General features: G+C 39.0%; 1 protein-coding gene and 1 long non-coding RNA gene across 5 annotated transcripts; both read left to right on the top strand.

Annotated features, from left to right (window-relative positions):
* The first annotated feature begins 476 nt into the window (after positions 1–476).
* Positions 477–7,041, top strand: dhdds (dehydrodolichyl diphosphate synthase). Of its 4 annotated transcripts, none has more exons than XM_028425541.1 (9): positions 477–551; positions 930–1,010; positions 1,339–1,455; positions 2,884–3,026; positions 4,492–4,608; positions 4,702–4,803; positions 4,886–5,000; positions 5,816–5,923; positions 6,311–7,041. In XM_028425541.1, the coding sequence occupies exons 2-9, from the start codon at positions 948–950 to the stop codon at positions 6,551–6,553; spliced, it is 1,008 nt and encodes a 335-aa protein (XP_028281342.1). In that variant the 5' UTR covers positions 477–551; positions 930–947; the 3' UTR covers positions 6,554–7,041. The 4 variants fall into 4 exon arrangements, with proteins under 4 accessions (XP_028281342.1, XP_028281341.1, XP_028281343.1 ...); XM_028425540.1 differs by having other exon boundaries at positions 502–539; positions 6,311–6,553; XM_028425542.1 differs by having other exon boundaries at positions 519–572; positions 6,311–6,553.
* Positions 7,042–8,161: 1,120 nt separating this feature from the next.
* Positions 8,162–11,418, top strand: LOC114449168 (uncharacterized). Its single transcript, XR_003671952.1, has 6 exons — positions 8,162–8,369; positions 9,699–9,716; positions 9,916–9,945; positions 10,246–10,293; positions 10,425–10,481; positions 10,806–11,418. It is a non-coding gene; the product is annotated as an uncharacterized LOC114449168 (long non-coding RNA).
* Positions 11,419–12,322: the final 904 nt, after the last annotated feature.

The raw sequence follows: 12,322 nt of genomic DNA, 5'->3' as shown, positions 1-12,322 counted from the left end.
TGGCCTCTTCTTGTGTTTCTAAGCAACTGGAAAATGTACTGTACGTTTCACATATGATAATAACGATGACCTACCTCACAAACAAGTGGGTTACAGATAGACAGGAGCAAACAACAACACATAATGGCAATAGGAAGTATTGCCTTCCTTAAAAGTGAACATGCAGAACATCCAAATACAATATTCATTATTTAATTAAATGAATTTTTAGAAAAATGTAAAAATGCTAAACGTGGACTATGAGAGTTATTTTTCTACTTTACTTATTTTTTCTGATATATATTTTACTAGTTACAGTTTTGATAGAGTGTGTTTTGCCTTTAACTATTTGCTAATGCTAATCTAACCCTGCAGATTTAAATAATAGTTAAATCCATAAATGTGTTGTTTTGTCAATCTTTTTGTCAAATATTGTCGACAGAGCCGTCGCGACGTTCATCCTCATGTTTTAAAACTCTACCAACATCTGACCGGAAGTTGTCATCGTGCGTAAAACGTCACTTGACTCAAATGCGGAAGAGGTCGTCATCGTAAAAGCTGTGAGTTGGAAGGTCTGTGAAATGTGCTAAAGGGTAATCAATTTGTAAGAAGAGCAGCTTGTGCTTCAGTAGTTTGAATGAATGAGGAAGTTTCCATTAGGAGCGAGTGTTTTCTGGAAGGCGAGGGGCTGTTTTTGTGCTTTTTTAGCCTCACAGCAGTGTAGTTCATTGCATGGTCTCGTGAGCCCCGGCAGGCACTTACGTTGAAATCCATCTGACTGCATGTAATATGGCATATTTCTAAGAATAGCTCGTTAATACGACACGTTAATTTGTTCTCGTCTTATAAAAACTAATTAGGTGATTTTTCCTGTTTAAGGTGTGAGTAGAGTTGAAGCTGCACTGATACAAATCTTTAACAAATATTCAAATCTTAATTCTTAATTTCAGACCACTGGAAGCCTGAATATGTCGTGGATAAAAGAAGGTGACCTAAACCTGCTTGAAAAGATTTCTGCCAATGTCCTGAAGGTAAGTCTGGATCTCTGTAAGTTACCTCTGTGTAAAGCAGTTTGTGCCTGTAGCTAGCACCAGGCCAGTCAGAAGGGGTTCCAATATTTAAAGATGAAATAAAACCTCTACATTCATCAACACTTGCCAGTTTAACATATTTATATTTGTGAATAATCTCATGAACACTGTGCACTCTTCTAATAATCAATCAGCACCTGTTATTTTGTTAGTTGAATATTTTACTACTAAATTATTGGATTTGTTTTCATGCAGCTTTTAACTTGAAGCAGTTAGAACCTGTTGATGCTATAACTTCCCCTCACTCTTCATGTTTTTTGTCTTCCAGGCAGGACCTATGCCTAAACACGTGGCTTTCATCATGGATGGTAACCGGCGCTTTGCACGTAAGAAAAACCTGGAACGTCAGGAAGGTCATATGCAGGGCTTTAACAAGCTGGCAGAGGTGAGATTGCATTTGTGCAAGTTAAACATATGATGTACTCAACAGCATATTATGCTATTGAGTTATACAAGTACATCTCAAATAATTAGAATATCATTAAAAAAAGTTCAATATTTTTTGTTATTTATTTCATAAAGTGAACCCCACATGTTATATATATATTCATTACACATGGAGTGAAATATGTCAGGCCTTTAATTCTTGAAATGATGATGATTGATGATTGTGGCTTACAGATAAGAGAAACCCAAAATTCAGTGTCTCAGAAAATTTGAATATTGTGCAACCATTCAATATTGGAAAGTCATGGTCACATCCTAATCAGCTAATTAGCTCAAAACACCTGCAAAGGTTTCCTGAGCCTTTAAATAGTCAATAGGCTACACAGTCATAGGGACTGCTGACTTGACAGATGTCCAGAAGACAGTCATTGACACCCTCCACACGGAGCGTGAGCCACAAAAGGCAATTTCTAAGAAGCTGGTTCTTCACAGAGTGCTGTGTCCAAGCGAAGTCATAAAAAAGTTGAGTGTAAGGAAAAAGTGTGTTTGGAAAATGTGCACCAGCAAAAGGGATAACTGCAGCTTTGAGAGGATTGTCAAGCAAAATACATTCAAGAATTTGGGGGAGCTTCACAAGCAGTGGACTAAGGCTGGAGTCAGTGCATCAAGAGCCAATATGCACAGTTGAATCCTAGACTTCAGCTACAAATGCTGCATTCCTTGAAATGAAACCACTCCTGAACCAGAGACGTCAGGAGCGTCTTACCTGGGCTGTGGAGAAAAAGAACTGGACTGGTGCTCAGTGGTCCAAAGGCCTCCTTTTAGATGAAAGTAAATCTGGAGAAAGAGTGGAGAGGCACAGAATCCACATTGTCTGTGACACCTGCCCACACTGCCAAAGGTACCAAAAGCTGGTTCAAATACTATAGTGTTACTGTGTCTGATGGGCCAGCAAACAAGCCTGATCTGGCTAGACTAGACCCAACAGTGCAGGTAACCTGAAGGCTCCTATCAAAGCAAGCTTGGCTTCCATTACACCTGAGCAGTGCCACAGACTGAACGCCTCCATGCCACGCTGCACTGATGCAGTCATTTATGCAAAAGGATGGCCAACCAAGTATTGAGTGCATAGAAATGCAGCCTTTCTGGAAAAACAAAAAATCTGAATTTGTTCTGATTTTTTTTAACACATTTCTGTTTAAAATATACTTTTTTATTGCTCTTATGTAATATTCTAATGACAATGAATTTCATCAAAATTTCAAGAAATAAAGGATTTAAATATTTCACTCTATAATGAATCTATATTATATATGGGTTTTACTTTCTGAAACCAGTGACCAAGAATATTGAACTTTTTCATGATATTCTAATTATTTGAGATGTACCTGTAAATACACTTCATATGTACTGTATGTTTCCTCAGACACTACGATGGTGCAAGCATTTGAACATCCCAGAGGTGACGGTGTACGCTTTTAGCATTGAGAACTTTAAGCGCAACAAAGAAGAGGTGGATGGGCTGATGGAGCTGGCCAAGCAGAAATTTGAGAGGCTGTTGGAGGAACGGTGAGTTTCAAGTTTTAAGCCTTTTGAGTCATGTGAATTGCATCTTCTTAAAAAATAAAGTTCAGGGCAATCAAATCATGTTCCAGACGCGCCTGTTAATCAGAATCAGAAATACTTTATTGATCCTAGGGAGAAATTGCTTAAACTCTGTCACTAAGTGGGCGCTAAAGTGGTTTCATTTTTTTCCCCTTCAAAGGTTTTGAGGTCACGTCTTTAAAATTACACAACAGTTTTCAACCCAGGGGCAGTAGTGTGTACTGTGAAAATGTCTATATTTATGGTCTGAAGGAGAAACACCTATTTTTAAACATCATGTAGTCATTTTTTAGTTATTTGGTATATACACAAATATCAAAATGCCAAACTTTTACATAAAAGTAAGTTAATCACTGGAGTATATACAACAGTAATGTACTTAGCTGGATCACCAAGAGGCCTACTTATAGGATAAACAGGGGTGCACAAGGTCAATCATTCCAATTGCTGTTTTTGCTCACTGATATTTTATTCAATATGCTAGAATACTTTGGGTATACCTGTGGATTATAATTAAACTAATTATAATGGACAAATGTCAGATAACCATTGTGCAGTCTGCAGTTCTAACGGCCTCCAGACATAACAAGGCTTTTCTCCATGGTTTAAGAGTATTTGCATTGTGAGAAATTGCCTTTCTGTCACCCATCAATATGTTTCTTTTTAGCTTAAAGGTAGGGTAGGAGATTTTGAAAACTCAGTGAGAGTCAGCCAGATTTTGAAAGTAAACACACGCCCCGTTCTCTCTGAGCTCACCCCGAAGCCACGCCTCCCAACCAGTCTGTGACTTCGGCCATCATGCACGTACCTCTCTGGTGCGCGTAGAGCAGGAAGAGAGTGACAACCAGCCAATACTCCACGAGGGGCGCCTCGTAGGATTGGCTGATGTTTTTAGCGTTTTATAGCTTCCACAGATGATTAATATTCTTCGTTTTAAAGCAAAACTGCCGAACTAATCGGTTGTTATCGGATTAAAGAGAAGTTACACTAATTTAACAAAAAGTGCATCAGAATGAAATCTCCCACCCTACCTTTAATACAGGCTCAGGTCGTGTTTTGGAGCAAATTTACTTGAATAACCATACATTCAGCTTTCAGTATTATTATTCAGGCACATAAAGGATAATCTTGATTAGCTCTGATGCCAATAACAGGATGTCTGTCCGTCTCAGCATAGTATACCCATGAGGCTGCTGCCCCCAAGAGGAGGGTTTATACTACAGGTCGGTTAGTTTCATCCTGACGAACATAAACACACAGGGAAGTGTTACTCACTGCCTATTCGGAGGGAAATTCCTGCTTGCAAGCAACTTTGTGGAAAATGCAGACAGACACGTTTCAGTTCATAAACGTCTTTCTGTCCTCTTTGTTTTCATGCTTTTCCTGTTTCTGTCTCACACTGTAAATGCCTCTCCTCCCCACACCTCAGGGAAAATCTAGAGAAGCATGGCGTGTGCATCCGAGTGCTGGGCGATTTGAATATGCTGCCTCTTGACCTTCAGGAGATTATCGCCAAAGCTGTGGTCACAACCAGGGAGCACAATAAGTATGTCTCTTCTCCCAGTAGTTTATGACTCAGCTGTGTGACTTTATTACACATAATAAGTGACCAAAGGGATTTGAATTCTTTCTTTCACAGATGTTTTCTCAATGTCTGCTTTGCCTACACGTCAAGATATGAGATCACCAATGCAGTCCGGGAAATGGCGTGGGGAGTGGAGGAAGGCCTAATCAGAGCAAGGTGACTAAATGTCAAAATCCTATAAAAGAATAAGATGTGAAGCCATTATTTTAACAAGCTGTCTTTTTTTAATCATTCTCAGTGATGTTTCAGAGGCATTGCTAAGTGAGTGTCTATACAGCAACAACTCTCCCAACCCTGATCTGCTCATTCGCACCTCCGGAGAGGTGCGCCTCAGCGACTTCCTTCTTTGGCAGGTGAGGAAAGAGAAATGATGTGAAAAAGATCTCAGCTTTCAAAAACAATTTTTTGTTTTTTTTTCCCCTTGAGATTACGCTCAAGTTAAGATGGATTCGATGGAGTGTTTATTGATCGGTAAGGTTGCTGTCACCCAGTTAGACTTGTATTTCAGGTTATTCACCTCCAAACTTAACTGCAAACCCAGCTCTCCATTCATCAGGTGTCATCAGTAGCAGCCATCAAAATTCCAAAGTGTCCCCTTATTTTATTCTTGAACATCAACTCATTTATTACTACCACACACTCAGCTGCCCTTATTGTTGTAGTTGCACACTGTAAAGGTCCTCCTCCAGTCCATGTTGGTTTGGTTTCCACAGGATCCAAATTCTGTGTTACACATGTTTCCTTTTTATAGAGTTTCAAAGTCAAGACCTCTTCACTCTGCCTCTCTTCAGTGGTCTGTTGGCTTGTATTTACCCTCCGTTGACAAAATCTACATCCCAACCTTTTTTTTAGTATCATAGGGATTCCATTAAAAGCCACTCACACAAGTGCAGTTGTCCTCTTACACTTGTGTCAACAGGAGGTGGTCAGACTTGTCTTACTAGTTGGGGGGGAAAAAAATCTAATGATGACTATCATCAATATCAATGTGGGCTTTTGTGTTCTCGCATGCGCCTCATCCATGTGACGAAATTTTTAGGGCTGCAGTGCAGGTGTGAAGTAAACTGTATTATGTCATGACTTGAAGTGTAAAAACATCATTTGGTGAAGCACTTTACAGCTTCTCCACTGAGGCTGATATTGATTTCTGCTTCTCTTCCATCTGCAGACTTCCCACTCCTGTCTAGTGTTTCAGTCGGTTCTGTGGCCAGAGTACTCGTTCTGGAACCTGTGTGAAGCCATTCTCCAGTATCAGCTAAATCACAAATCCATCCAGGTAAGGAAGACTCAATGTGGAGAGGACAGTGGAGAAGAACATGTCAGAATACAGTGATCTTGTGCTTATATGTCACAATATGCTGATGGGTGCAATATTCTAACACATGCTTGTTTTTATTTGCTACTAAAATGTGTAATATTTACAAGAGCTGTATCAGGAGTTCACACAGACAGTGCAGGAGGAGCAAAGTCCATTTGACAGCTGAGCAACAAAGTAATAAACATGTTTTTTGTATGTGCAAACTTGTATTTATGACTGTTAGCATTAGTTGTTGGTTAGTTGTACCAAAGTAATTGAAAAATCATGACGGTATATAAGGATAACATGTCATCAGGATTAAAGTATTGCCTCACAAATAAGTTTTCGTTGTGCATTATGTTTCAGAAAGCCAGAGATCTCCATCGAGAGCACCAGGCCCTACAGCAGCTGGAGGCAGACCGCGCCTGTGTAGCAGAGCACCTGCAGCATCATGGGAATGGAAAACCTGTCGACGCCCAGAGAAGACAAGAGGCACTGCTGCACTACACCGACTGCCGGGAAGAACGGGTTCAGGACTTCCTAGAAGCACTGAAGCACAAGAGAGACTCCTTCTTTAATGACTTATGCAGTGAAGCCATCTCGGCCTAAGATGGCTCGAAGGAACAGATCTTCTGTTTAAGTGCAGACGACACCTCTCCTCTCCTGTCCTCTTTCCAAAAGGGCTTCTGTGGAAAAGGGAAGAGCAAAAGATATCTGGTAGCGGTTCCAGTTTGTTGCTGATTTGTACAAGATGAGAGGGCAATTTTACCCCTATGGGGCTGTAGAGTAAATGTGATATTTATGATTGTAGATTTAAAAAGTCTAATACGTGGAAATGTCTGGTCAAGATGTAGTTAAATAGTTGTGTAAAATGTTTATCAAATGCATGCCACTGATTGGAAGACTGTGTTACATGAGTGGGTCCTATGTTTTGAAAATGCTTCCACATCCACAGAGAATAGTATTTCTACATTTTAGTTGAGATCAAAGAAAGTGTTGTTTAAGTGTGATCCTGATGACATAACTACATTTTGACCAGCTTTCTAGAACAAATATGATTACTGTATGTCAGATATAATTAAATAATGCGTGATTCACTCTTTTGTACCACATGTTTACCTGCTAAATCAGACCTCTCCTTAATTTATTACTATTAGGACATTTATTATTATTATTCAATGTGTAGTTCTTACACAGTGGTCCAACATGGCGGCACGGTGGTGCAGTGGTTTTTGGTTCTTTCACTGGCCTTTCTGTGTGGAGTGTGCACGTTCTCCCTGTGCCTGCGTGGGTTTTCTCCAGGTGCTCCTGCTTCCTCCCACATTCTAAAGATGTGCTTGTTAGGTCAATTAGCCCTGTGATGGGCTGGTGACCTGTCCGGGGTGTATCCTGCCTCTCACCCGTAGATAGCTGGCATAGGCTCCAGCCCCTGCACTGCAGGACAAAGCAGGTTCAGAAGATGATTGATGGATGGATGGTCCGACATTTGTGTTCACACTTAGGGTTTTATGTGTTTTTTTCTGTATTTTAGGGAAATATCAAGGCTTAGCTTTTAACATAATGTCTCCTTCCATTCTCTAGAAATACATGATGAAACAGTATAAACATCATGCTTGGAATTAAATACAAATATCTGATCACAGAGAGCTGAAAAAAAAATATTTACATCAGTCTGTCAAAAATCTTACATTGACATACAGCAACACTGCAGTATAGAAATATTCCATTAAATGTCACGTATTTGTGTACATTAAGAATGTGCAGTGTACTCGAGTATCAAACGGCAACATGCTTTTAAAATTAATTAGTAGAAAAGTATTATTTTAGAAGTATTAATAAAATATAAACCAGTTCTGCAGAAGCAAATACCAAAATACATCTAAAATACAGTGTCAAGTTACTTGTAGTAATACAAACATAAGTTATTCAAAATGGAGATACTGAAGTAAAAGTACAGTAACATGCACCTACATTTCATTGTTTTTATACCCGTTTGTACTTGTATACACCTTTATATAAGTAAATATTTGTTAAGTTAGTTCCACAAACGAGGAAAAAGTGCATCGAAATGGGGCTGCTATTACTGTGTACGTTGTTTCGCCAACGATGTAGCGCCACCTTGCGGCACTGCTCTGTATTTACTCATCCCGCATCCTGCCACTTTAACAAATGGGTGGTGCCATTAAGCCACATGATGCATTTGCACCCAATGACAAGCGTCGAAACACAAAACTGGTTCAAACCGGTTTCGTTCTTATATTTCAGTGTATAAACTACAAAAACATTCGTTTGCATTATACATTCGCCATTTTACGCTGCGACTGCTCGGTTGTCGCCTGTTAACCTCTTCGAAAAAAGCCATTTTTCGACTGTATTTTTGTGAACTTTCTGTTCATTTCCAGCCAACAACATGGGAAAAGCAAAGGTAAGATTTTTATTTAAATTTATTTTCGGTCTGTGCATTAGTTTGGTGTCAGTAACTTGAGTTTAACGCTAGGCTTGCGTTTGATATTTGTGCATCAGAGGAACGTCATCATCCCCCAACAAACGTTGGAGCAATGGCGGCAGCGCTGACAGGGAGACCTGTTCAAGCATCCTCCCATTCGTCAAAAAGAAACGTTTATATTTTTGCCCGTCGCGTTTAATATCAACCAACGAATTTGACACGTTTGCTAATATGAGTATGATCGATTTTAGCGCCAGTATCTTGTGGTTTCTGCAGCCACTGACATTTTGGCGCTGTGCAGAATTTGTGCCTCCGCGTCCGTCTTCTCTGTCTTGGGCAGTAGGCAGGGCACAGTCTTGACAGGTTAAACGCAGCAATAAAACTTTCCACACATGCTGTAAATGTTTATTCCGCCATGCCAGCAACATGAACGCATACCGCGTGATCCGAACAGTGGAAGATTTACAGTGAAAGGTTGTGTAACAATCCAAAATAGATTCAAACACAACCTGCTAGTTTGAGGAAGAAGTGGGGGGAGGGGTGGTGGCGATTATTATTATTATTATTATTTTCTTTCGTTCTGTTTTGAATTGGGAGAGTCATGTTTTGTGCATTTTGATTACAATGTTTTGCACCACCGACTTAGTCGTCAATTGATGAAATTGTCAAATTGGGCTGTTTCCGCTGTCTTACAGAAAAAATGCACAAATGCAGCTATAAAAAAAAAAAAAATAGGTAAATAAGTTTTGCCTGAGTCGTTTAGTTTTTACTAATATTAATTATTTAATTGTGAAGCATTTTGCAGTTTTTGTGTTCTTAAAAGTGTGAATTCTGCGTTTAATATATTCAAATGAATCCACAAAAATTGTCTTTTGTCATTAAAATCTTCGACAAAATGTAAGCGAGTTTCCTTTGCAACCTCTGCAGATTTCTCGTTTGGCTGCATTTATTGTGTAGCTACAGATTAGTAAAGCAGTAATCTTATCAGTTTCCCAACAGCTGTCTATCGGCGCGCACTGATACAAAACAAAGGAAGCTGTCAGGGCGCCAAGGCGGTGTCATGGTGACAGGACAGCCCAAATTTGAATTCAAATATGCGCGGGAATCTCTTTGTGAACTCCACGATCATGATCAGAGGATCAGATTACTTGTTTGTTTTTCGAACGTGCTTTTTGTTTTTTTTGTTGTTTGTCTCATAGTACATGATGCAGTGCTGCAGGGACATTTTAATAATATTGTGCTATAATGACTTGCCATGCATACTACGCCTGTTCAAATTCTAATACTGTGTCTTTCTGTGTCTTTCAGCAAACCGTCCCACCTGAGGTTTGTCAAAAATAATTCATAAATTCCAACATTTTTATCTTCAAGATTACAAGCTTCTTATAATCAATTTATTTTAGATACATTTGAGATCACTACTTGTGGATAAGGATTTTTTAAATGTATTTTTAGCTTGTTGTAAATCAAGTATGTTTGACTTCCCTTCTGTGAATACTGTATTATTACGTTTTTCCTTGTGTAGCAAAGAAGATCCTCTGCAAGGCTGGCAATGGTAAGTTAATCCTTATTAGAGACACAATAAGGTGATCGATTTTAAATCAGGGCAGTTATGATTGGTGGTTATTCCTCTTTCTTGTTTCCTTTCCCCCTTTTGGGATAAATAAAGGAATTCTGATTGTTATCGTAATCTTATCATCTTATACATCATTATTATTTGTGGCACAAATGTGATAAAGTTATCAGGAAGTAGTACACTCGGCCTAATGTACATATGCTTTCTATTTTTGGAATCAGTTCTCTCATACAGATGGGAATCAGTATTTCTGATTCTGAATGTGTTCTTGTTTTGCAGAAACCTAAAGCAGCACCAGTGGAGACTAAGAAGAAACCTGCTGCAAAGGTATAAAACCTGATAATCTCTAGCTGATTATGACGGGATGTCCCAGTGAGGCAACTGTCACATATGGTACAACTCTGTTTTTCCAAAGTAGTTGTAGAGCTCTAATCTATTATTGTCCTGTTATTTTGCAGAAGGCACCCAAAGCAAAGAAGGCCAAGCCAGCGGAGAATGGTAACACCAAGGCCGAGGTTTGTTTCTTGTTTCTTCGTGAAAAACTTCTAGAATTTAAATGGTGATATTTTGACAGGTAACCCTTTAATTATTATATTAGTGATGTGTATCTTGGTTTGAAGCATTTAATGCTAATTGTAGAGCAAAAAAGCAAAAGACAATCTAAACCCTTTGGCTAAAATAAAAAAAAAATGTAAACATTTTTTCAAAGTGTTCTAGAGATGCTCAAAAAATCAGGTGTGAGTCTTTCAAAATAGGTTTAGTTGTCAGAGCATTGTGGTGGTATTAGACAGAAACGCATCATCAGTGTCCAAAATAAACAGTTGTCTTTCTTTTCACAGGAGCCCAAGGCCGAAGCCACTGAAGCCAAATGAATAACGGTTGATGTGCTCAGTCTGTGTACTTGGTGATTGTACAGTTTTAAATAAGTATTTTTTACCAAGTTTTATATTACAAATGTCATTTATAGGTTTGTTTTGGGCTTGCACTTGATGTAACAAGATTTTTGTTTCACATTCATATCCATTTTATATCCATTTTAAAGCGGTTACCGTCCATATCTAGTAGACGTGGCATTTTTAGTTTGTCTAATCCAGTTTTTGTATTTTAAACTGCTGAGTAATAGATATTTTCCAACAAGTTGGATTTTTAAATCTTAATATTAAACATTATAAGGCAGCTAAAGCATATTAAAATTTGCAGGAGAAGGAGGATGTTTCCTTTTTTTCTCCGTGTATTTTGATGTTAAACTAATAATGAATGCTTACCAAATGTTTTGAAACACTGTAACGTCAACATAATGTCTAGTCAGTTAAAATGCCACAAAAAAATTACTGTTGTTAGGTCAAACGTTTGACATATCCCAAATTTATGTATGATGTGAACCTGGTTACCTGATTAAAAAAAAATCTGTTAAGTTATGATTTCTGTTAGGGGGAAAGGAAGCTTTTGTGACTTCAATGGTTGGTCTAAATGTTCTTGAATAAAAACTTGTGAAATGTCCTTTCGGGGGTTGTTCTATGATCAGATGGAAAATGGAAATAATCCATCATATTTCACCTTCACAAGCTGAAGGTTCCAATGTTTTGCAGCACCCACCCCCCTTTACTCAATGAAACATTTTTATAGATGTCATACTACAGTATTTTTCCAACAATACAGTTGTATAGTTTAAAGAGTTCGAATGCAGTAACCAGATGTAACAAGGCAAGTTTAATCAAGTAATGTACACTGCTCAAAAACAAAGGGAACACTGAAATAACACCTCCTAGATCTCATTGAATGAAATATTCCAGTTGAAAATCTTAATTTATTACATAGTGGAATACGTTGTGGACAAAATCACATAAAAATGATCAATGTAAATCAAAATTTCTGGAGGTCTGGATTTGGAACCACACTCAAAATGAAAGTGGAAAATCACATCACAGACTGATCCAGCTTGAGTGGAAATTCCTCAAGACAAGTCAGAATGAGGCTCAGTAGTGTGTGTGGCCTCCATGTGCCCGTATGACATGATGTCCCAGATGTGCTGGATTGGAATCAGCCTGCTGCTGGGTTGTTGCCCTCCTACGGCCCCCTCCACGTCTCCTGGTGTACTGGCCTGTCTCCTGGTATCTCCTCCATGCTCTGGACACTGTGCTGACAGACACAGCAAACCTTGCCACAGCTCTCATCGATGTGCCGTCCTGGATGAGCTGCACTACCTGAGCAACTTGTGTGGGTTGTAGACACCTCCTCATGCTGCCTCTAGGGGTGAGACCACTGACAAAATGCAAACATCAGGCAGAAAGGATGAGAGCAGAGAAATGGTCTGTGGTCAGCACCTGCAGAACCTCTCCTTTATAGGGCTGTCTTG

Source organism: Parambassis ranga, chromosome 16, assembly GCF_900634625.1.
Source record: "Parambassis ranga chromosome 16, fParRan2.1, whole genome shotgun sequence".
Lineage (NCBI taxonomy): Eukaryota > Metazoa > Chordata > Actinopteri > Ambassidae > Parambassis > Parambassis ranga.
The sequence above is the reverse complement of the archived record's forward strand: the minus strand, read 5'-3'. Positions and strand labels throughout refer to the sequence as shown.

Bases quoted from the DNA above. Each gene is read 5' to 3' on its own strand.
- dhdds (XM_028425541.1), top strand. From the start codon at position 948: ATGTCGTGGATAAAAGAAGGTGACCTAAACCTGCTTGAAAAGATTTCT. The intron at 4,804-4,885 runs GTGACTAAATGT...AATCATTCTCAG, and splicing joins GAAGGCCTAATCAGAGCAAG to TGATGTTTCAGAGGCATTGC. The intron at 5,924-6,310 runs GTAAGGAAGACT...ATTATGTTTCAG, and splicing joins TAAATCACAAATCCATCCAG to AAAGCCAGAGATCTCCATCG.